At 38.2% G+C, this 26581-nt stretch overlaps 1 protein-coding gene and 1 pseudogene across 1 annotated transcript; both read right to left on the bottom strand.

Moving 5' to 3' along the window:
• Positions 1-764: 764 nt before the first annotated feature.
• LOC116599772 (olfactory receptor 52A1-like) lies at positions 765-1715 on the bottom strand. Its single transcript, XM_032359749.1, has one exon. The coding sequence runs from the start codon at positions 1713-1715 to the stop codon at positions 765-767; it is 951 nt and encodes a 316-aa protein (XP_032215640.1).
• An 8538-nt stretch (positions 1716-10253) lies between these two features.
• Positions 10254-11178, bottom strand: LOC116600295 (annotated as a pseudogene).
• Positions 11179-26581: the final 15403 nt, after the last annotated feature.

Raw genomic sequence — 26581 nt, 5'->3', positions numbered from 1 at the left:
TATATTAATACATTATTCCCTACTTCAGAATTATTTATGTGTTTTGATCACAGATGAAAGCGCAGATGAGTCTGGCTTTTTCCCGAATCATGCGCTCAAACAGGTTAGAGTTACGCAAACCTGCCTATACTTCTTCACATCTACACAAATTATAATGATAGTTAGTGCTTTTAAAAACTTGAAATCTTGGTTAATAACATTTCACCATCTGAAGTAAAATGCATTATTCAAACTTCACATTTGCCATGACTTCTTGTATAAGGTCTTTTCTGATTTCTTCTAAAATCTAAATTAGTGGCTTCTCACATGTGAAAATAAATCTATTCTCTTACCATGGCCTAAATAAGACTAAATTATATTTGCTCAGTTTTTTATATCATCACTATGCTGTGAGCTTTTGAAATCATGGAATATGTCTTTGTCACTGTTACACATCAAATGTTAAACTGCCTCTTGGTATTGCAGAAAGATACAATAGATGTGTGAAAAAGGAAAGATGAAAAAACAAGGAAGAATGATGGAAGGAAGGCAATAAGAGAAGATAAAAGAAGAAAGGGAGAGAGAGGTGGAAAGATGATAGGAACTTATAAATACATAATTATTTTTTCACTCAAGTTTATCTCACATTCAGAATTATTTTGTTTGAGGAATATAAATCCTTTAAAAAATATCTTTATCAGATAAATTTTCACTAACATAGACATAGTACAAAGACTTTTCATATATTTGCATATATCTTTTTCCTGTGTCATAATATTTTTGGATCACTGTTCAGTGCCAGGCTTCAGAATACAAATCTGAGCAACACGCATGTGGATCTCTTTGGTCTTCACACCATAGATAATGGGGTTAAGGGCAGGAGGCACAAGCAGATAGATGGTAGACAAGAGGATATGAACATAGGGTGATACATGTCCAAAACGGTGGCTGAAGAAGGAAAAAAAGGCAAGGATATAAAACTCCAGGAATACAGCAATATGGGCAGTACATGTATTGAATGCTTTGAGTCTTGCCTCCTTCTGGGGAAGACGAAAAACAGCCTGAAAAATCAGAATGTAGGAGACAAAGACAAAGATCATATCAAAACCTAGAATTGCAAAGGCCACAAAGAGCCCATATGATCTATTAAGATGAACATCTTCTGCAGCCAGCTTGACGACTGCCATATGTTCACAGTAGGAGTGAACAATAACCACAGACTGGAAAAGTTGCAAGCGTTTAAGTAGAATGGGTAAAATTCCAACAAGCACCATTGCCCGGATGGCCACCATCAACACCATTCGAAATAGAAAGAGAGGTGTAAGGATGGATGTGTGCCTCAAAGGATTACAGATGGCAATGTAGCGGTCAAAGGCCATGGCCAATAGGATACCAGATTCCATGCCCTGCAAGGCATGGATGAAGAAGAGCTGAGTGAGGCAAGCATTGAAAGCCATGGAATAGGAGCCAAACCAGAAGATGGCCAACATCTTAGGAGCAATGGCTACACAGAGACCTAGGTCAGTGGCTGCTAAAACTGCTAGGAAGATGTACATGGGTTGGTGAAGACGGTGGTCTGAAGGGATGATGATTAATAAGAAGATGTTCCCCAGCAGAGCCAGCAGGCACACGCCAAGGAAGGGAAATCCGATCCAAAACTGCACATGTTCTAGTCCAGGGATCCCAATGAGGATCACTGTTTGTGGGTTCAGATATGACATGTTTGTAGATCCCATCAGGTCGATAAATCCTTTTCTCTCCATTGATTCTGAGACTTATTCAGAGAAAAATCATGAATGAAAAAGAACAAGGTAAATCTTATAATTTCTTCTATAACATGAAAAACATGAATAGAAATGTGGCTTTATGACTTTGAATCTTTGGGAATCAAGTTAAGGCTGTGTTATATAGGATTCTTCAATATCTTTTCCCAAAGCCAATGTGGGTATTTGTGCATGAGGAAGTTGTAGAAATGAAATTTATGATTCTAATAGCATTGATGTTGTTAGGTTCTGAAATGTCCTCAGAAGCTGCTACAGATGACAACATTAACTTTTTTGTCTATATCCCTCTCCAAACTCCAGACACACTTCAGATGAAGTGAAATCCCTTTGTAGCACTTGAAGTTGTGGAATAGATTCTCAATCCCACAGCCCTGTCCATTGTGTTCAAAGTTTAGAATCTCTGGAAAGCAGCAGCCTTTCCCAGTCTTCTCATTTTCTCTGGTTTAGGGAGTAAAATATCTCCCTACAAATCTTAGAAATTGACTCTCAGATCAGGGAGTGAGGAGATTTTGTTCTTTCAGCAAATTTTATTTGAGTTGACTGTGTGCAGACCCATTATCCAGTTTTTGGAAGCTGTATTTTATCAGTAGAAGCAGAACATATTTGACTTTTGGGATAATTCTGGACGGTTAGCTTTCAGAGTGGATGTGTAAGCAGAAAAGGGTAGATGATGATGTAAGTCCTCTTGGATCTTAGAGGAGACAGAAAGTTGGGAAGATAAATAAATAGGAAGTTAATGGAATAAAGACAACAAATTAGGATAAGATGGTAACATATAAAAACAGATCTATTAGAAAATGAGTGTAGCTTAAATATTTTGATATTAATATATTTCAGATGCAAAAAGTCAGATTAGTTTTGAGCTACTCTATTGTCCATAATGGAGCTCAACCTAAACCTGGTACTTTCATTCATTTTACTGGTGTTAGTTGACCAAGAAAATAATTTGCTATTTTTGATTACAATTCACACAAATGATCCCATTTCACACTCACATCACACTTCCGAAATTTTAAAAATTTGCTTGTTCTCTTTCTTTAGAAATTTGTTCAGTAAACCTTAAGATAACTTTATGTACTCATTTTTACTTTTTCATTAATCATTCTACAAACTTAAAGTCATCCCAAAGTTTCATTCTGTTTTCCTTATGATTTTGTCACAGTCAAATCATTGAATAGGGAATACTGAATGGGATTTTATGTATTTTTCCTTGAAGAGAAACTAGAAGGATTACTGTTGTAAAATTATAGGAAAAAATAGTGGTTCCCAGTCAGTAGGATATATGTGTGGGTATAACTAGGAAGTCCCTAATGCACTAAAATCTAAAATATTTTACTAGTTCATTGAGAGTAGGAGATCGTTGTATGACCTTCTGTAGCTATATATATATATCCATTGACTATGACCAAGGCAATAAAGAGACATATCTTAAAATTGGAATTTTTGTGAAAAGCAATTCCCTATGATGCCCAAATAAATGAGTTTAGGTGAGCAAGTTGTGGATTCCCTAGAATTCATTGGGATAAACATGAATATATCTTGCCAAGGTGACATGAGTAGACAAAGGCAAAATCTAAAGGAACTAGAGAAGGCAATACATCCTAGATATGTTTAGAAATGCCTGACACTGTAAGGATAAAATTCCATATAGTATAGCATATATATTATATGTAAATATATATTAGTTTTGTAAGTATTTATATATTTATAGTAATGTGTATTCATATTCTATTATAATACATATACATGTAATATATATTTGTGTTACATTGTATTGTAACACAAATATATATTTGTATTGTTTATCTATTTATAATGTTTATTTATAAATAAATAAAAATATATGTTATTATAGATACAAATATATATGTAAATATAGTATAGACACATATAATTATACTATATATTGTATATACAATATAATAAAAAGATATATATAAGTATATAATACATATATTATAAATACAAATATGTAAATACTAATATATTGTATATAAATATATACTAAATATTAATATAGATAATACAAATACTATGCATATATATAATACAAATATATTAAATGTAAATGTAATATGTAAATTGTATGTACATGTGAATAAAACAAATGTATTACATAAATTATATGCATATATAAACAATGCAAATTTAATATAAAATTGTATGTATATATAGATAATATAAATATATATTATATAAAACAGATTTGTATTAATAAATTTTATATTTCTATAAAATTTATGTATAATTACATATAATTTATATACAATTATATAATTAATAAGTTAAATCAATAAAATATGTTATTAAGTTTTATATTCATGTTAATAAATTTGTAATTTACAAATATATTTATTAAACAATTGTATATACTATGCATTTTTTTTAAAGATTTTATTTGTTTATTTGACAGACAGAGATCACACATAGACAGAGAGGCAGGCAGAGAGAGAGAGAGAGAGAGAGAGAGGGAAGCAGACTCCCTGCTGAGCAGAGAGCCCGATGCAGGACTGGATCCCAGGATCCCGGGATCATGACCTGAGCCAAAGGCAGCAGCTTATCCCACTGAGCCACCCAGGCGCCCTATACTATGCATTTTATATAAACATATAATGTCAAATGTATTGAATATTTAAGTAGAACATAGATAAAAAATATAAAAGAACATAAATATAATAAAAATAAATAATAAAAATGAAATTTATATGCTATAATACACATTATACATAATGTTTTATATATAATATTTTATATATATATATATGTAATATTTTGTATGTTCATTCCTGGTTCCTGAGTAAAAAAGGACAGAGGGATTGGAAGACACTTTAAAATGAGGCAAGATAAAGTATAAGGAAGAAGAGACAAAAATACAAGATTTTGATACTGCAGATAAAGAGAAGACCATATTTCAGGGGATGAGATATGAGCTGAAGTTACAGGGTAACAAACGCAGATAGAAAAACAGATACAGGCAGTAAATAATATGCTCCCATCTTCGATCTCCTCTCCATTTCTTACAAGCTCTCCGGCTCAAACTGCAAACACACACAGATACAGACAGACAGACACTCCTTTCCAAAACAGAGACTGCCTTCTTATTTTTGATAAACCAAGCAATGTTAAAACTACTTTGTAGTCAAATTAGAGGAGGAGCCTGAAAACCTTATTTTTCTTGCCCTGCCACTAATTAACTGGGATGTCAGTTCAAAAAAATCACATGTGATTAAGAACATGCTACTAGATCACCTTTGCATTACTTCCATCTCTAAATGACATGAATCTAGTCCATGCCTCATATTATTGATAAATACACTTCGGTCAGAGAAAATAACATGGCATGCCAAAGGAAAGTATGTTACTGAGAGACGCAAGACTGAGATTATCTAATTCACTGTCCTTTCCATTACCTTTTAACATTTGCTACGGTTAGAAACACTGAGCTATACCCAGGTTCCGATTCATGGTGGAGTAACTTACCCAGAGAAACAGACAGCCGGCTAGAATATAAAATTGATGGATGGAACAGGTTTTTTGTCTGCCAGGATTTGGATTTGCTAAGCGTCTTTTATCATCTGTCTTTAGCTGTTGCTTTTTTTGGCCTTTGAATCTGAGGCGATCCCCGGGCAATTTTCAGACCTGTCCCTAAAGAGTTCATGACATGTCTGAAACTCAGCTCTGTTTTGGAGCAGAAAGGTATCTCTTGCCTGAACACAAAGCCAGAAAGCACTGTTACTTTCAAGGAATGATAACCAGGAAATCTCAAGTTATGGGTCATGTTCAGATCATGGTCAATCAGAGATCATTAGGAATGTGAGGGGTAAAAAAAGAAATCTAAGAAATGGGGTGCACCTGGCTGGCTCAGTTGGTTGGGTGTCTGCCTTTAACAGAAGTCATGATCTTAGGGTCCTAGGATCCAGCACCATGTGTGGCTCTGCACTCAGTGGGAAGTCTGCTTGTCCCTCTGGTCCTCCCCACCGCCCCAAGCATACTCTCTCTCAAATAAATAAAATCTTTTTTAAAAATCTAAGGAATTGAAAATTTGGAAACTGAAGAGGGAAGAGAGCAATTTAGTTTACTTTCTGGCCTGTGGCTAGACTTGTGGCTTAAGGGAACAGAAGATCCTTATCTTTATAAATACAATTTTACTACAGCTGAAACTCATACCATGCAAAATCATGTTTGAAAACTTAGTTTCCTCTTCTTCACTCTGTCAACTTAGACTTAAAATAGCCAGTTATTTTACTAGCAAAATGAGTTTATTCAGGAATACCAGAGAAGATGTAAGTCAGGACAAGCAAACTATGGCAGACCATTGAAAAGTTCTGAGAGGCAAAGGAAAGGTCAGCTATTACTAATTTTTAGGAGAAAATTGGGGACAGTGGTTTTGAACAAAAGTTCATGGAGGAGAACAAGAGTCCGAGGTTGTGATGGTTTCTCTTTGGCTGCAATGGAGTGTGCTGTTGTTCTCAGGGAGAGATCTTACTCTTTTTCTTAAAAGCAGTAAATAAAATTCCTATGGGAAGTGTCTTTATTTGTCAAGATAAGAATTGTCTTCCTTCCATGTGTCTGCATGTTTGATAATGTGTTTATTACACATAAGTTGATGTAACACTGTATCATGTAAATGAAATTTGCTGAGAGTAGAATTTCAATGTTCTCAGTAACAACAACAAGGTAAAAATATGAGTTAATAGGTGTGCATTAATTTGATGGGCAAAATCCCTTCACAATGTATACATATATCAAATCATCATGTTGTTCATCATATTGTACTTACAACTTTATTTGCAAATTATACCTCAAGAAAGCTGGAAAAGTGTAAAAAAGAAATTATTTTAGGTGTTCGACTAGGAATGAGCCAACTCCCTAACTCCAACCACCAGGTTGTCTCAGTTGTTGATTCTACGATCAGAAAAAAGATATTAATTCTACATGTTCAATATTCACTGTAAGTAAAAGGGATGGATGAAATATTTCCTTATCTTTTGCTTCCTTAGTTTTTCTTTTTTTTCCCCCTACCAGACCTGTGGTCAATCAGTTTCTCCACAAATTTGGCTTTAAAGTGTATTGCATTTGTTTTCCTTTCTACTCATCTTTTAAAATCTCTTCTGCAAATATGATCTTTATTTTGTTCCCACAACATCTTTTTCTTCTTTAATTTTTTTTTCATTTTCTCTTTAGAGAATGACTTCAAAGTCAGAGGTTCCCCATCAGCTGCCTTTTCTTCCATATTTTCCAGTATTGCCTTTCTATTTGATCCTTCTTTAAACAAGCAAGCATGTTCAAGTCTTATTTTAAAAAAAATAAGCTTTTGAAAACTGAAAGAACTCCAGAGAACTATCTCTCAGTCTTTTTCCCCAAAGGAAAGCTTTCATTGCCCAGTTGCTCTTGTTTTCATCACACCATTATATTGTTTCCTTTCTCTCTATTAAATATTCTACCTCACTTTGTTGAGGGCACCCATGTTTACAATTAACAACCTAAGCAAGTACTTCCTTGTTTCTGTGGAATTAACTTATTTATAATTTTTTACATGACCAATACCTAACTTTGAAATTATTTACTGTGTTGATTTTATCCCAACATTGTCAAATGCTTCACTTTTCAATTCTCTCACCATTCCTTTGTTTGTGGATTGATTTTAAAAATGTATGTTAGGTTCCCTAGGGAGGAGGGTTAGAAGTCTAGAACAATTCCTGTCAGTCACTCTCTTTCTAAATGTGCTTGTGTGTATCCACATGCATATATAAGAATGTACACAGGGATTAGAGAGCAGGTGGGTTGCAATAGTCTGTTGCAGTGTAGGGTAAACATGAGCCTCATGGATATTGGGGGAGGGTGGAGTTGCAATCAAGAAATATAGAAAATGCAAAGACATAGAAATAGAACATGTTATGCGTGTTTGAGCTGCTGTAAAGGGGCTTGGGTAACTAGAAAGGAATAAGCAAAGAGGGATTCACTTATAAAACATAATTTCTTAGTGATAAGAGTGGTGCAGAGAATATGTGTCCTGTAGCAATTTTAAGACTAGGCTGTCACTAAAAGTAAAGAAAAAAAAAAAAAAGGGTAAGGAAACAGAGAGAGAGAGGGAGAGAAATCTGGAAATCTAGGTTGGTTTTCTGGTAAAGGAGTGCTAAGGTCCTGAACTGTAGTTAAGTAAGATGCCTGGCTATTCCTTTAGTAATTGCCTAAATGGAAAATGCTGAGACAGGGAGCCATTTATAATCTGTATCAATCAAAACAGACTAAATAATGTTCTGATAATATAAATTCCCTAAATCTCAAGAACTCGTAATAATAAAGGCATAGTTCTCACTGATATGTCCATTTTGCAGCTTTGATCTGGGGCTTAGGCTGAAGATGGAGTCCCTTTGTGAACCACTTCTGTGTGTCAGTGGAGAAAGAGACACTATGAAAGTGAATGATGAGTTTTAAAGCATTAGTTCACAAGTGATTAAGTCTCTCCATTTACATCTCCTTGACAAATGGAAGTCATTTGATGGATACTGATGTGGCTAATATGGAACAATAATGCTCACGTAGGGTGAAGACTGGTATGGATGACATTATTAGGAGAGTTTAGTAATTATTAGGAACTGATAATGCAATCTACTACATTGTGACTGCAAATGAATGGTTTGTAGCAGGTAGTTAGTAAATAAGGTGGCAAGATTTTTTTTCAAATTTTTAATTATTTATTTGACAGACAGAGATCACAAGTAGGCAGAGAGGCAGGCAGAGAGAGAGAGAGGAGGAAACAGGCTCCCTGGCGAGCAGAGAGCCCGATGTGGGGCTCGATCCCAGGACCCCGGGATCATGACCTGAGCTGAAGGCAGAGGCCTTAACCCACTGAGCCACCCAGGCACCCCAAGGTGACAAGACATTTTAATAGGAACCCCATACACTAAGATATTGAATGAGGAAAAAAAAATTCATATTGATACATGCAGATAAAGAATTTTTTAAAGTTCTATGTGCAATTTTCATTAAAAAAATAAATATCCAGTCATGAGCAAAATTGAAGTATCACTCACATCAGCCCACGTGTTTCATTTTCATAGTGGAAAGCCGATTAGGAAACATAGCTGGCCTATAGCCCCTTGTACCTCAGCTCTTAAAATACCTTCAGCTTTGATTTCAGGAGAGCTGAGTATTTACACTTGGTCTGAGCTTTCTTACCCTATTGCTGACAACAGTATCAGAATAAGATGAATTTCCATTTGTTCATCCTGTCCTTTGGTATCATTCTTTTCTTTAGTGGATGTCGAAGAGAATATTTAAGTTTCAGCTCTATAGGTGAGGGAGGCTGTGAGCACTAACACTCACTGAAGAGAAATGGCAGACCGCTCCTGCTTCCATATTATGTTCCCAGTACATGTCCCAATAACTTTATTGTTTGCCATGCAGGTTGTGCTGGTTAAAGACTGATTGCCTCTCAGCTCCAAGTTCATTTTTTGCCTTCTTGGTGAAAATGTACGTTGGCCCTCTGAGTACTTTTTCTTTCTGAGCTGGAGCAATGCTGAACTTTGTCAGAGGGAGGGCACTGGTAAGCCATTGCAAAAGGAGAAGGTTTTGCTCCCTGGTTCCTATTTGGTCAGTTCACAGACTCAATGCAGTTTGTCGGCCATCTCTAGTCTACAGTGGGCTCCTCCAGCTCTTGCAACTTTTCCAAGGCCCAAATACTACAGTAAATAAAGCAGGCAGCACCCAGTGGCCAGTGGTTTCTTAGAAATCCACTAACAGCTCTTTTGGGTATCCTAGAAGGTGGATTTCTGGCAAGTTCCACTGGAGCAGTGTCATGGTCACTTTTCAGTGATCCAAGGCTGTTCTTTCTCTAGTGAGGTCTGGTTTACAGACTTGAGATTTACCATTTTTTTCTTTAATGCTTAGGTATATGATTCACCTTAAATTAATTTTGCTATGGAATATGAGGTAGTCATCAAAGTCAAAGTCCATTTTCTCATACAATTATTTAGTTGTTCCAGCTTTCCATTTCAGGGAGAATTTCTAAACCCCATTACATTGCTCATATATGTATGATTTTATCTCAGTATTTTATAGGTAATACAGAAACACAATGACTATTAGTCTTGTTTTTAATTGAATAAATGAAAACACAAAATACCAAAATGTGTGGTATACAAAAAAGCAACAGTTAACAATAAATCCATACTTGAAAATGCATACATTCTGAAAGGGAAAGTTTGAAAAACAATCAAAGCTTCTCTATGAAGAAGTAAAAAAGAAATGCAAGTTAAACACAAAGAAAGTAAAATGAAGGAAATAATAAAGATTCAAAGTCAGATGCATTGCAGATAGAAAACAAGTATCATTGTTAATCTCTATACCTTTTATGTCAACCTGACCGTAAAAATAGAAGCTTTATGATAAAGCATGTGAGTTCCCAACAATGAACACACAGAGTCCAAAGTCTCTTCATCTCTAAGAAATGAAAGTGTTCTCTACATGACCAAAGCATTTGATAGATCACTGGTGGGATATATGATTCAGAAGAAAAATCTGTGCCACATGCTTACGGATTACCCTGTTTTTTACATCATAGACAACAGGGTTGAGTGCAGGTGGCAAAAGGACATAGGTGGTAGACAGAAGAATGTGGGTAGGGGGAGCAACATGTCCAAAATGATGGCTGAAGAAGGAGAAGAAGGCAAGAATATAAAACTCAAGAAAAACAAAAATATGAGCTGTACATGTATTAAATGCTTTGAGCCGTGCCTCCTTTTGTTGTAAATGAAAAACAGCCTGGAAAATAAGGATATAGGAAATGAGGATAAAAATCATGTCAAAGCCTCGTATGGTAAAACCCACAAAAAGACCACATGTTTTATTGACTCGGATGTCTTCTGCAGCTAACTTGACCACAGCCATGTGCTCACAGTAAGAGTGGCAATTACAGTGGAATGAAAAACATGCAATCTTTTGATTAGGATGGGTTACAGACCAACCAGTACTGTAGCTCAGATTGCCACTATTACTATCATGTGAAGCAAGATGGAAAGGGTAAGGATGGATGTGTGTCTTAGTGGATCACAGATAGCAATGTAGCGGACAAAAGCCATAGCCAACAGAATGCCAGACTCCGTGCACTGCACGGCATGAAGAACAGCTGAGTTAGGCAGGTGTCAAAGGCCATGGAGCAAGATCTGAACCAGAAGATGGCCAACATCTTGGGAGCAATGGCTGCACAGAGTCCTATGTCGGTGGCTGCCAGCACTGCCAGGCTGATGCAGGCTGCGTTCTGTAGGAATGATGATTAGTAAAGTGATATTTCCCAGAAGAGCCATGAGGCAAAGAAAGGAAACCCAATCCAAAACTGCACATGTTCAAGTCCAGGAATTCCAATCAAGATTACGGTTCTGGGGTTCATATATGAAGTACTGATGGATGCCATAGAGACTGGTATTCTGTCTTCTTGCTGCGGATTCTGACACCTGCAGAAGAAAATTTGGATGAGAAGTGAAAAGGCTTTATCCCTCACTATGATTCAGCTATTATCATACAACCATATTGAGCATTGAACAAGTAAGTTCAGTTCTTTGGATGGCAGTTTGGCCAGAGTGTTCTGGTGAAATTCTGTAATACATGTTGTAATGGCAGAAGTAAACAATCCTGTAGATCTTAACCAGAGGTAAAAAATGAGAAGATTTTGGGATCGCTGCCTTAGCCTTTGTGGAAATGGAAACCATGGAACTGAGAACACTGATTTTTGTCATTTTTCTTGAGTTCTAGCCTAGGTTGCTTGAAAAACCACCATTAGATGTTTCTTCTTTACCTAGATGACAACCCAATTTCATTGCAGTTTGAAATTCTCCTGGTCCTAATGTCCTAGAAGAAATCTTGTTTCTGTGTGTGCATTAGTTTTTTTTTTTTTTTTTATAAACATATATTTTTATCCCCAGGGGTACAGGTCTGTGAATCACCAGGTTTACACACTTCACAGCACTCACCAAAGCACATACCCTCCCCAGTGTCCATAATCCCACCCCCTTCTCCCAAACCCCCTCCCCCCACCAACCCTCAGTTTGTTTTGTGAGATTAAGAGTCACTTATGGTTTGTCTCCCTCCCAATCCCATCTTGTTTCATTGATTCTTCTCCTACCCACTTAAGCCCCCATGTTGCATCACCACTTCCTCATATCAGGGAGATCATATGATAGTTGTCTTTCTCTGCTTGACTTATTTCGCTAAGCATGATACGCTCTAGTTCCATCCATGTTGTCGCAAATGGCAAGATTTCATTTCTTTTGATGGCTGCATAGTATTCCATTGTGTATATATACCACATCTTCTTGATCCATTCATCTGTTGATGGACATCTAGGTTCTTTCCATAGTTTGGCTATTGTGGACATTGCTGCTTTATAGCAGCAATGTGTGTGCATTAGTTTATAACACTTTAGGAGTTTTCAATATTAACCACATTACTCCTGGTGCTGGGGAGGGAGTTATTTATCTCAGAGGTGCTGGCATTTGTTCTCAAAGAGGTTTGTTAAAATGGTTTGTCTTCCTTATATTAACTCATTCTTGATCAAAATATTGAACAATCTACTGTTTTTCAGTGCACTAGGTGTGGCCCTATGAGGAAATTTGAAGATGGTAGTCATCTTTCATAATACAGCCAGCTGAAATTAATTCTCTAAATAATTCATGCTCACTTATTTAGGATAATTTGTGTAATAAGGATTATGAAATAGACTATTTTTAGGGGGGCTTAAGACAAAGAAGAAAAAGAGAAAGAAGGAGAAAAAAAGAATGCCAAGTTACCAAATTCAAGAAGAATGTAGGATAGTGTATAACAAAAAGCATAATCTGGGTAGTTTGGTCCTACTCTGAAGCTAGGTTACCAGAATTATGTTTTTTCTCCCAGTGTTTAAAGATCAGCAGATCACTAACTCCTTGAGCTGTGGATAAGCTTGCACATCCTGTTTTGCATGGTAAACTCCCTACTTTTGCTTTTTAATAACTTTACACTATACTGTGAGTGATTAACTGTCCCAAAGCTCCTTTGAATACAACGCCCAGCTCTTAATACCTCCCTAGTTCTACAGTTTTTCTTGGGGAATTCTTCTTGGGGAATTCAAATCAATTTGACAAAATCTTTTTTTTTTCTCCCTTTGGTCTCAGTTTCATTAATCACTCTCTAATATTTTAATGATTTCACATTTTGTTCCAATCTTTCCATGCCTATACACTGATCCTAGTTGCTCCCACAAAGAGATCTTCTCAGGTCTGAACCTTTGTACATGCTGGAAAAAAATCCTTTATGAGGTAGTAGAAGTCTCTACTTCTGTTTTCCTCTGAATGCCAATTTCTTGAAGAAATATTGGATAAGTAGCTGTTTCATGGTCACATGGAATACTCGTGTGGGGGTTTAAAAAGGAGTTTTTTGGTGCAATACTTCTCATTTGAAAGAAAAAAAATGGTAGAAGGACATTTCTATTTCTTTGCCAGTGATTCTGCAACAATACTAATGAATAGACTATAGTCACAGTAGTCATAAATATGGGTTAAAGTCATAAACATTATTGTGAAAATAATTGCTTTGATATTTCTATGTTGTATCTAGGGGTGTGTGGTGGTAGAAATAGTGAAATGTGTGAACACAATTGCTAATACTTATGTGTACAAGTTGCCAGAAATGACAGAAACTGAAAGAGAAAGAGATCTTATAAATTAGATGTATCAGTATTTTCTTAAAAACCATTCAAATTGATAAAGAACAGGTGGTATAATATACAATGGAATATTAGCCATTCAAAGGAATGAAATTTTCCATTTGCAATGACGTGAATGGATCTAGAGGGCATTAAGTGGAGCAAAATAAATTGGAAAAAAATACCATGATTTCACTCACTTAAGAAATAAAATGAATGATCATAGGGGAAAAAAGAGAGAGACAAACCAAGTTCTCTTAATGACAGAGAACAAACTGATGGTTACCAGAGGGGAGATGAGTGGGGAAATGGGTTAAATAGGTGATGGGGATTAAGGAGTGCACTTATGATGAACACGAGATGATATATGGAAATGTTGAATAACTATATTGTAGACCTGAAACTAGCATTACCCTGTATGTTAGCTGTTAAAGTTTAAATAAAACTTTAAGGGGCACCTGGGTGGCTCAGTGGGTTAAGCCTCTGCCTTCAGCTCAGGTCATGGTCTCAGGGTCCTGGGATCGAGACCCGCATCGGGCTCTCTGCTCAGCAGGGAGCCTGCTTCCCTCTTTCTCTCTGCCTGCCTCTCTGCCTATTTGTGATTTCTCTGTCAAATAAATAAAATATTAAAAAAATAAATAAAAAAATAAAACTTAAAAAAAATCATTCAGTAGTTGATAAAAGGCAAATATAAATATTCTACTTAACTCCACCTACTTGATGATAATGACTTTATCATATTACTTATTATTTATCATATTATCATATTACTTGCCTAGTGTGATGTAGTGATTTATAATTAGAAATACACAGTTGGTCTTCAACCCCTTTCCTGGCACTGGGCTACTAAAACTCTTGGCATTTTCCAAGTGATAAGAGCAATGGGAACATCTTTTCTTGTAATAGTTTGTCCTTTGTCCTCGGTTCCTGAAATAGCTCCAGAGCACTAAAGGTGAAAGGAGTATCTTTTGTTATTCCCAACACCTTTTAACCACAGCGGAGTTTATGTTCATGAGGAGATTTTTGGAAAGCCCCTAGATTAACTACAGAATGGGGCTGGTTGTCAAGGGAATGAAACTTGTGACTCCTGTGTTGGGACTTTCAATCCTATCCCCAACTTCTGCAGAAAGAGAAGGGCTGGAGGTTGACTTAATCACCTATGACCAATGGCTTAATCAACCTCACTTATGTTTTTTTTTTTTTTTTTAATATTTAATTTATTTTTTATTTTTTTTTTATTTCCAGCATAACAGTATTCATTATTTTTGCACCACACCCCGTGCTCCATGCAATCCGTGCCCTCTATAATACCCACCACCTGGTACCCCAACCTCCCACCCCCCGTCCCTTCAAAACCCTCAGATTGTTTTTCAGAGTCCATAGTCTCTCATGGTTCACCTCCCCTTCCAATTTCCCCCAACTCCCTTCTCCACTCTAAGTCCCCATGTCCTCCATGCTATTTGTTATGCTCCACAAATAAGTGAAACCATATGATAATTGACTCTCTCTGCTTGACTTATTTCACTCAGCATAATCTCTTCCAGTCCCGTCCATGTTGCTACAAAAGTTGGGTATTCATCCTTTCTGATGGAGGCATAATACTCTATCCCCAGGGGTACAGGTCTGTGAATCACCAGGTTTACACACTTCATAGCACTCACCAAAGCACATACCCTCCCCAATGTCCATAATCCCACCCCCTTCTCCCAAACCCCCTCCCCCCAGCAACCCTCAGTTTGTTTTGTGAGATTAAAAGTCACTTATGGTTTGTCTCCCTCCCAATCCCATCTTGTTTCCTTTATTCTTCTCCTACCCACTTAAGCCCCCATGTTGCATCACCACTTCCTCATATCAAGGAGATCATATGATAGTTGTCTTTCTCTGCTTGACTTATTTCGCTAAGCATGATACGCTCTAGTTCCATCCATGTTGTCGCAAATGGCAAGATTTCATTTCTTTTGATGGCTGCATAGTATTCCATTGTGTATATATACCACATCTTCTTGATCCATTCATCTGTTGATGGACATCTAGGTTCTTTCCATAGTTTGGCTATTGTGGACATTGCTGCTATAAACATTCGGGTGCACGTGCCCCTTTGGATCACTACGTTTGTATCCTTAGGGTAAATACCCAATAGTGCAATTGCTGGGTCATAGGGCAGTTCTATTTTCAACATTTTGAGGAACCTCCATGCTGTTTTCCAGAGTGGCTGCACCAGCTTGCATTCCCACCAACAGTGTAGGAGGGTTCCCCTTTCTCCGCATCCTCGCCAGCATCTGTCATTTCCTGACTTGTTGATTTTAGCCATTCTGACTGGTGTGAGGTGATATCTCATTGTGGTTTTGATTTGTATTTCCCTGATGCCGAGTGATATGGAGCACTTTTTCATGTGTCTGTTGGCCATCTGGATGTCTTCTTTGCAGAAATGTCTGTTCATGTCCTCTGCCCATTTCTTGATTGGATTATTTGTTCTTTGGGTGTTGAGTTTGCTAAGTTCTTTATAGATTCTGGACACTAGTCCTTTATCTGATATGTCATTTGCAAATATCTTCTCCCATTCTGTCAGTTGTCTTTTGATTTTGTTAACCGTTTCCTTTGCTGTGCAAAAGCTTTTGATCTTGATGAAATCCCAATAGTTCATTTTTGCCCTTGCTTCCCTTGCCTTTTGCGTTGTTCCTAGGAAGATGTTGCTGCGGTTGAGGTCAAAGAGGTTGCTGACTGTGTTCTCCTCAAGGATTTTGATGGATTCCTTTCGCACATTGAGGTCCTTCATCCATTTTGAGTCTATTTTTGTGTGTGGTGTAAGGAAATGGTCCAATTTCATTTTTCTGCATGTGGCTGCCCAATTTTCCCAGCACCATTTATTGAAGAGGCTGTCTTTTTGCCATTGGACATTCTTTCCTGCTTTGTTGAAGATTAGTTGACCATAGAGTTGAGGGTCTATTTCTGGGCTCTCTATTCTGTTCCATTGATCTATGTGTCTGTTTTTGTGCCAGTACCATGCTGTCTTGATGACGACAGCTTTGTAATAGAGCTTGAAGTCTGGAATTGTGATGCCAACGTTGGCTTTCTTTTTCAATATCCCTTTGGCTATTCGAGGTCTTTTCTGGTTCCATATAAATTTTAGCATTATTTGTTCCATTTCTTTGAAAAAGATGGATGGTACTTTGATAGGAATTGCATTAAATGTGTAGATTGCTTTAGGTAGCATAGACATTTTCACAATATTTATTCTTCCAATCCAGGAGCATGGAACATTTTTCCATTTCTTTGTGTCTTCCTCAATTTCTTTCATGAGTACTTTATAGTTTTCTGAGTATAGATTCTGTGTCTCTTTGGTTAGGTTTATTCCTAGGTATCTTATGGTTTTGGGTGCAATTGTAAATGGGATTGACTCCTTAATTTCTCTTTCTTCTGTCTTGCTGTTGGTGTAGAGAAATGCAACTGATTTCTGTGCATTGATTTTATATCCTGACACTTTACTGAATTCCTGTATAAGTTCTAGCAGTTTTGGAGTGGAGTCTTTTGGGTTTTCCACATATAGTATCATATCATCTGCGAAGAGTGATAATTTGACTTCTTCTTTGCCGATTTGGATGCCTTTAATTTCCTTTTGTTGTCTGATTGCTGAGGCTAGGACTTCTAGTACTATGTTGAATAGCAGTGGTGATAATGGACATCCCTGCCGTGTTCCTGACCTTAGCGGAAAAGCTTTCAGTTTTTCTCCATTGAGAATGATATTTGCGGTGGGTTTTTCATAGATGGCTTTGATGATATTGAGGTATGTGCCCTCTATCCCTACACTTTGAAGAGTTTTGATCAGGAAGGGATGCTGTACTTTGTCAAATGCTTTTTCAGCATCTATTGAGAGTATCATATGGTTCTTGTTCTTTCTTTTATTGATGTGTTGTATCACATTGACTGATTTGCGGATGTTGAACCAACCTTGCAGCCCTGGAATAAATCCCACTTGGTCGTGGTGAATAATCTTTTTAATGTACTGTTGAATCCTATTGGCTAGTATTTTGTTGAGTATTTTCGCATCTGTGTTCATCAAGGATATCGGTCTATAGCTCTCTTTTTTGGTGGGATCCTTGTCTGGTTTTGGGATCAAGGTGATGCTGGCCTCATAAAATGAGTTTGGAAGTTTTCCTTCCATTTCTATTTTTTGGAACAGTTTCAGGAGAATAGGAATTAGTTCTTCTTTAAATGTTTGGTAGAATTCCCCCGGGAAGCCGTCTGGCCCTGGGCTTTTGTTTGTTTGGAGATTTTTAATGACTGTTTCAATCTCCTTACTGGTTATGGGTCTGTTCAGGCTTTCTATTTCTTCCTGGTTCAGTTGTGGTAGTTTATATGTTTCTAGGAATACATCCATTTCTTCCAGATTGTCAAATTTATTGGCGTAGAGTTGCTCATAGTATGTTCTTATAATAGTTTGTATTTCTTTGGTGTTAGTTGTGATCTCTCCTCTTTCATTCATGATTTTATTTATTTGGGTCCTTTCTCTTTTCTTTTTGATAAGTCGGGCCAGGGGTTTATCAATTTTATTAATTCTTTCAAAGAACCAGCTCCTAGTTTCGTTGATTTGTTCTATTGTTTTTTTGGTTTCTATTTCATTGATTTCTGCTCTGATCTTTATGATTTCTCTTCTCCTGCTGGGCTTAGGGTTTCTTTCTTGTTCTTTCTCTAGCTCCTTTAAGTGTAGGGTTAGGTTGTGTACCTGAGATCTTTCTTGTTTCTTGAGAAAGGCTTGTACCGCTATATATTTTCCTCTCAGGACTGCCTTTGTTGTGTCCCACAGATTTTGAACCGTTGTATTTTCATTATCATTTGTTTCCATGATTTTTTTCAATTCTTCTTTAATTTCCCGGTTGACCCATTCATTCTTTAGAAGGATGCTGTTTAGTCTCCATGTATTTGGGTTCTTTCCAAACTTCCTTTTGTGGTTGAGTTCTAGCTTTAGAGCATTGTGGTCTGAAAATATGCAGGGAATGATCCCAATCTTTTGATACCGGTTGAGTCCTGATTTAGGACCGAGGATGTGATCTATTCTGGAGAATGTTCCATGTGCACTAGAGAAGAATGTGTATTCTGTTGCTTTGGGATGAAATATTCTGAATATATCTGTGATGTCCATCTGGTCCAGTGTGTTGTTTAAGGCCTTTATTTCCTTGCTGATCTTTTGCTTGGATGATCTGTCCATTTCAGTGAGGGGAGTGTTAAAGTCCCCTACTATTATTGTATTATTGTTGATGTGTTTCTTTGATTTTGTTATTAATTGGTTTATATAGTTGGCTGCTCCCACGTTGGGGGCATAGATATTTAAAATTGTTAGATCTTCTTGTTGGACAGACCCTTTGAGTATGATATAGTGTCCATCCTCATCTCTTATTATAGTCTTTGGCTTAAAATCTAATTGATCTGATATAAGGATTGCCACTCCTGCTTTCTTCTGATGTCCATTAGCATGGTAAATTCTTTTCCACCCCCTCACTTTAAATCTGGAGGTGTCTTCGGGCTTAAAATGAGTTTCTTGGAGGCAACATATAGATGGGTTTTGTTTTTTTATCCATTCTGATACCCTGTGTCTTTTGACAGGGGCATTTAGCCCATTAACATTCAGGGTAACTATTGAGAGATATGAATTTAGTGCCATTGTATTGCCTGTAAGTTGACTGTTACTGTATATGGTCTCTGTTCCTTTCTGATCTACCACTTGTAGGCTCTCTCTTTGCTTAGAGGACCCCTTTCAATATTTCCTGTAGAGCTGGTTTGGTATTTGCAAATTCTTTCAGTTTTTGTTTGTCCTGGAAGCTTTTAATCTCTCCTTCCATTTTCAATGATAGCCTAGCTGGATATAGTATTCTTGGCTGCATGTTTTTCTCGTTTAGTGCTCTGAAAATATCATGCCAGCTCTTTCTGGCCTGCCAGGTCTCTGTGGATAAGTCAGCTGCCAATCTAATATTTTTACCATTGTATGTTACAGACTTCTTTTCCCGGGCTGCTTTCAGGATTTTCTCTTTGTCACTGAGACTTGTAAATTTTACTATTAGGTGACGGGGTGTGGGCCTATTCCTATTGATTTTGAGGGGCGTTCTCTGAACCTCCTGAATTTTGATGCTCGTTCCCTTTGCCATATTGGGGAAATTCTCCCCAATAATTCTCTCCAGTATACCTTCTGCTCCCCTCTCTCTTTCTTCTTCTTCTGGAATCCCAATTATTCTAATGTTGTTTCGTCTTATGGTGTCACTTATCTCTCGAATTCTCCCCTCGTGGTCCAGTAGCTGTTTGTCCCTCTTTTGCTCAGCTTCTTTATTCTCTGTCATTTGGTCTTCTATATCACTAATTCTTTCTTCTGTCTCATTTATCCTAGCAGTGAGAGCCTCCATTTTTGATTGCACTTCATTAATAGCTTTTTTTATTTCAACTTGGTTAGATTTTAGTTCTTTTATTTCTCCAGAAAGGGCTTTTATATCTCTCGAGAGGGTTTCTCTAATATCTTCCATGCCTTTTTCGAGCCCGGCTAGAACCTTGAGAATTGTCATTCTGAACTCTAGATCTGACATATTACCAATGTCTGTATTGATTAGGTCCCTAGCCTTCGGTACTGCCTCTTGTTCTTTTTTTTGTGTTGAATTTTTCCGTCTTGTCATTTTGTCCAGATAAGAGTATATGAAGGGGCAAGTAAAATACTAAAAGGGTGGCAACAACCCTAGGAAAAAATGCTTTAACCAAATTAGAAGAGATCCAAAATCGTGAGGGGGGAGAAAGGGGATAAAAAGAGGTTCAAAAAGGAAGAAAGAAAAAAAAAAAAAAGAAAAAAGAATAGAAAAGAATTAAAAAATAAAAAAAAAGGAAAACACCTAAGAAAAATGTAAAAAAGAAAAAATATATATATTAGATAAACTAGTAAAAAATCGTTAAAAAAGAAAAAGGTAACAGTTAAAAAAAAAAAATTTTACCCGAAGGCGAGAAAAAAAAAAAAAATGAAAAAGAAAAAAATTAAATTAACTGCAAGACTAAAAAAAAATCACAGGGAAAAAGCCATGAGTTCCGTGCTTGGCTTTCTCTTCCTCCGAATTCTGCTGCTCTCCTTGGTATTGAAACCGCACTCCTTGGTAGGTGAACTTGGTCTCGGCTGGATTTCTTGTTGATCTTCTGGGGGAGGGGCCTGTTGTAGTGATTCTCAAGTGTCTTTGCCCCAGGCGGAATTACACCGCCCTTACCCGGGGCCGGGGTGAGTAATCCGCTCCGGTTTGCTTTCAGGAGCTTTTGTTCCCTGAGCGCTTTCCGTAGAGTTCCGGAGGACGGGAATACAAATGGCGGCCTCCTGGTCTCCGGCCCGGAGGAGCCGAGAGCCCAGGGCCACACTCCTCAGTGCGCCCTCCGAGAACAGCGCCCAGTTACTCCCGTCTGCCTGACCTCCGGCCGCGTTCCGAGCTCTCCGAGCCTGCGACCAGTTCAAGGTAACACCGAGCTGTGAGCTTACTGTCGGCTCTGTCTCTGTAGCCGGCTTTCCCGTTCTAATACCCGCAAGCTCTGCGACACTCAGACACCCCTGCTCCTTTTGTGACCCTGCGGGACCTGAGGCCACGCTGAACCCGCGTGGGCTTCGCCCCGGTTTAGCCTCTGGAGCGATGTCCCTCAGCGGAACAGACTTTTAAAAGTCCTGATTTTGTGCACCGTTGCTTTGCCGCTTGCCGGGAGCCGGCCCCTCCCCCCGGGGTCTATCTTCCCGTCGCTTTGGATTCACTTCTCCGCCGGTCCTACCTTTCAGAAAGTGGTTGTTTTTCTGTTTCCAGAATTGCTGTTCTTCTTCTCTTCGATCTGCCGATGGATTTTCAGGTGTTTGCAATCTTTAGATAAGCTAACTAGCTGATCTCCGGCTAGCTGAAGCAGTCTCAGCCTGCTACTTCTCCGCCATCTTGACTCCTCCAACCTCACTTATGTTTTGAAGCTTCCAGGAAAGTCACTAAAATACAGGGTCTGGGACCTTCTGGTTTACTGAACAGGTAGAGTTGATGAGAGCGTGGTACACCTGCAGGAGTTAGGCAAGCTCCATACCCCTTCCCATATTGTACACTATGCACCTCTTACATCTGGCTGGAAGTAAGTAAACTGTTTTCCTGAGTTCTGTAGCCATTCATTCTAACAAATTATTGAACTCTGGAAGGAGGCTGTGGGAACCCCTGATTTTGTAGCCAAACTCGACATAAGTTCTGGGTAGTTAAGGAATCCACTACTTTTGGATAACCTAAGGTTAGCCTCTCAGACAGGGATGGTCTTACAGGACTGAGCCCTTTACCTGAGAAATCCAAAGCTAATTTCAGGTAGATAGTGTCAGAATTGAATTAAATATATAGGACACACAGTTGGTGTCTGCAGAAAAATTGGAGAATTGCTTATGTGGAGCCCCCTACCACGACCACCACATACAGGTACATCTAGTGTGAGAAGTGCTGGAGTGAATGTAGAGAAAAATAATGTGTTATTTTTCCTTTCACCCAGTATTCAGCAACTAGTTAAAACCAAGGGCTGGAAATCAGAAAGATGACCTGTATACTAATTTTGGATCCCTCATCATTTATGGACTTTTGCTGAAAGAGCCATACCTACTACTCACAGTTTACTCATCTAGAAATTAAGGATACTGTCCTCATTTGGCTCAATGTTAAATGAGTTAATATACAGAAGAGATGAGTGTCTGGAACATTCAAATACACAAAATATGGTAGGTTATAAAAAGCCTGGTGTTTTTGTCAAGACAGAAACAGGCTATAGGATATTAAAGAGAAATAAAACAAAACACAGAGAAGTGAAAATTTTTTCATGATAAAAATGAAAACTAAGGGATGCCTGGGTGGCTCAGTCAGTTAATCATCCATCTTCAGCTCAGGTCATGATCCCAGGGTCCTAGAATAGAGTCCTGCATTGGGCTCCCTGCTAAGCCAGCTAGCCTGCTTCTCCCTCTGCCTGCTATTACCCATGTGTGTGCTCACTCTCTCTCTGTCTGACAAATAAATAAATAAAATCTTAAAAAAAGAAAGAAAGAAATGAAAACTCCATTGAAAGAGGAATTTCTAGAGCCTAAGAGCTTTCCTCCATCATCTGTTATATAATATTGGCTATTCCTTCAAGTAGTCATCAAATGATCACAAGTGAAAAAATAAAATGATATCCTAACTAGTTTACAGACTTTTTCTGCAATTAAAAAAACTCATATGATTTGTTTGAGTACATAGAACAAAAGCAGGAAAAATGAATACATCTAGATTTCATTAAATCCAATTTCTATGAAAGACAAAAGGGCATAAGCTTGATCACTCTTAGCTGTTAGAAAGTAATGTAACTTACATCATATAAGGAGCTGTCACATTCCTACCTACTTAGAGGAAGAAGAAGAAAAGGTGATAATATTTGATCTCCAGGAAGAAAGAAGGTAAAAAGGAGATTGTGGTGTCCTTTATCCTTTGCCTTAGGGAAAACAGTTGCTGGAATCAGATACTAAATATTTTTAATGCGTATGTTTCTCCTATCTTTCCTCTACTTTCTACATTTTTCAAATACCTACTACATTGCAGGTTACTTCAAAATAATCCTTTTTCATTTTCAATAAACCAGGAAACACGAGAATTAATAAGGAGCTAGTTAATCAGAACCCAGAAAGCTTGGGAATGACCTTTGGTTTCTTGGGATTCAGAAATACAAACTGTGACTTGATTACCTATGAAAATCTTTCAACTCTAAATTACATTAATGCAGCCCCTCATCTTTTTCTAATAAAATATTTTAAACACAGAGACAATGTCGACAGAGGGGGGAAAAAAAAAACAAGATTTAAAACCCCTATACTGTCAATGTTTACTAAAAGAAACTGCCATTACAACCCCTTATCAGCTATCAGTTCCCAATTTGTAGGGACAAAAATTTACCTGGAATGAGCCAAAGGTTGGCTGGCATGTAAATGGGATGGTTGCATCAGTCTATTTCCATCAAAATTTCCGGTACATATGAATGGAAGAGTAGCGGGATATTCTTGAATGCCTGGGTTGATCACGGAGCGTCATTATCCTTCTGATCTCCCTAGAGTATGATTATTCTCATCCCAGTTGGCCATCCCGGTTAGCCAGGAGGTGCTCTGGTTTCTAGAGAAAGGAGTCTCCCAAGAATGAGAACTGGATAATATCTGGTCTTGGATCACATTTAGATCAAATTGGCTCTGAGTTCATGAGGGATTCTATAATACAATTTCATTGTGCTTACAAATACAGTTATGCCACCACCGTTACTACTACTACTTTAATGAATGTCAGTCACCTGTTCCCCAAAATTTTATAGTAACTTTCAGATTTGAATGAAAATTGAATACATTTTTTCAGGAACAAAATTTTTCAAGTTTCCTCCATTAACTGACATATTAGATAAGTTACTATAATCACCTCTATCTCTTGATAGCAGTTGAGATTAATTACAATGACGATGCTTATCCAGTGGCATTAGAGAGTTACTCAAAATTTCCAGATAATAAATTGCATAGAATATTAGCCATAATATGTTTTTCCTCCCAGCAGTCTGGGAATATACACACACACACACACACATATATATGAAATATTTATTTTATATAAAATTATATATAATTTATAAATATTTATAATTAAATATAAAATATTTATAATTAAATATAAAATTATATTTTATATTATACACACACATATACATACACACACACACACTCACACATGCTAAGATTTCATTTGTTCAACAGAGAAGTAGAGAAAGAGAGAGTACAAGCATGGGGAGGAGCAGAGGAAGAGGGAGAAGCAGGCTCACCACCAAGCAAAGAGTCTTTGACAGAGCCCGATCCCAGTACCCCAGAACCACAACCTGAGTCGAAGGCAGATGCTTAACCAACTGAGCCACCCCAGGCACCCCCAGTCTGGAGATATTTTAAATGTAGTCTGTTCTTCTAACTTCAAGATTTTCAGTAGTTCACTCATTTACCATAGAAAGCCAGTAATTCACTGGTTGTAATACGAGGCTGGCAAACTGCTTTCCTCTAGCGGAGTCTCAGATAACAGAACTGTAAATCATAATGACCAAAATGTGAGCATGATTCCCATGTAGGTATTTTTTCCTCTGTTACTTTCAGTGTTGTTAAGCTGTGAGCAATTGTCCAGCTTCAGAATCATTCATCCAGCCCAAGTATTTGTGCAAAAATCTATTTGAGAAGAAAACACTTTCAGGCAGAGTCAATTGTCATCTTCATTCTTTTCCTTTTTCCTCTCAGTTTCCATAGCAATCTGTCTATGGGTCGTTTTATCTATTTAGTTAGTCTAGCTCAGTTTCCACGGAATCAAGTCTCATCAATCGTCTATTCTTTCTAGTACAATAACACAACCCCTGTCATTCAAAAGGTAGTTCTATTTTTAATTTATTGCAACCTCCAGACTATTTTCTTTCATTTTTTTAAGATTTATTTAATTTTGAGAGAAAAAGAGAGAGAGAGTGTGTGATCAGAGAGAGAGAGAGAGAGAGAATCTCAAGCTTACTCTTTGCTGAGTGCAGAATCCATCACAAGTTTGACCTGGGGCTTGATGTCACAACCCAGATCTCACCCAATGAGCCAAAGCCAAGAGTCTGATGCTCAATTGACTGAGTTACCCAGGAGCCACAGTTATCTGTATGTACACAGCCCTGTGCCTCCAGGATCAACTTACTATCCAGGGAGTAGCCTCCTCAGGAAACCAAAATGGCCTTAGGACAGCCTTGGGGGAGGGACCATAAATTATCCCAGACCCTACCTCCCAAAAGCCTGGGCTGCAGTGGGGTTGTGGCCATGGTTGGAACCTGTCAGCAACATCCCATAGAGGGTCTCCTATGGCTAATACCTGAGAAATGATTTATCTCAGAAGAGATAAGGTGTTCTTTGAGGAAGAAGGAAGCTCTTGATTTTTTTTTTTTTTTTTAAGCACTTGACCTTTTAAGAAACTACTTTGGAGGAGAAAAATTGGGGGTGGAGATGATTAGAAACGGGTGGGCCTGAGAAAAGTAAATTACAGATGACATAGCAGATGAGTATGAGAGAGGAAGGGGAGGGTCTTTGAGGGCCACCATGAGCTACTGCTCTGCATCAAGTCCAAAGCCTCTGCCCCAAGGTGACAAAGAGGAGGAGGATTCCAGCAGGCACCTCAGAGCCTGTGTGCCACACTTACCCTTTCACTGCTGGTACCCAGGCCCTGCCTTCAGTGGTGTGCTTTAACAGAAAAGAAAGACCCTCAGACAGCTGATATTTTTGCTTCCCATTAGTCCGCTGTGACCTTGTCCTCAGTCATGTTACACAGTGTCCTGGCTCCTCTAGAAGACAGGCAGGACTGCACATGGTACCCTATGTTCTTCCCTGAGTGTCTGATCATTTGCAGAGCAGAAGAGGAGTGGGAATGAATTCCAGATGCCTTGTCCCTCCTTTCCCAAGTCAGAACAGAGGCCTCTCTCTTTGTGTGAGCAAGGTAACTAGGTTGCTGTAACTTCTAAAGCGTGGACTCAGAACCTCAGAGAGACCAAAACACTAGCAAGTGCTGCTGACCTGGCCCTAAGGCCAAACCTGTGAGAAGCGCCTGGGCATGGTCCCACCCAAAGGGCCTATTGTCAGCCCAAGGCCAGAGTCAGCCAGACCGGGCTCATGATATGAGGAGGCTGTCTCAATACTGCACAGACAGGCCATCACCAGGTCCTTGTAGGTCCTGGGTGCCACACACTTCATCTTCATGAGCAGTTACAAGTGGACAGCTTCTGAGATCCCTCTCCCTTGTCTGATGAGGCCACTCCAGGCCTTCCACAGAGCCAGATCAGTTCATCACTCCATAGCTCAGTAAACTGACACTTTCGTGGGTTTGAATCTCCTGTTTGGTGTTTGATGTCAGCTTTTTGTTTTCTCTGATGTCTTTGTTTACCTTCCTTACCCTTCTGCCTCCCAGCCAGGTCTCTCAGCCTATCTGTGCCACTGTGGGGTGTTTTCAAATCTTTCAGTCACAGTTGCCAGGCCTCAGGTTGGACAGTTCAGGGGTGAGAGTGAAGATAGGAGCCCTGTTTGTCTTGTTTCCTCTTTGTGATGGTTAATACTCATGTATCAGCTTGG

The sequence above is a fragment of the Mustela erminea genome, chromosome 9 (genome assembly GCF_009829155.1).
Source record: "Mustela erminea isolate mMusErm1 chromosome 9, mMusErm1.Pri, whole genome shotgun sequence".
Classification (NCBI taxonomy): domain Eukaryota; kingdom Metazoa; phylum Chordata; class Mammalia; order Carnivora; family Mustelidae; genus Mustela; species Mustela erminea.
This window is presented reverse-complemented; position numbering and strand designations above follow the sequence as displayed.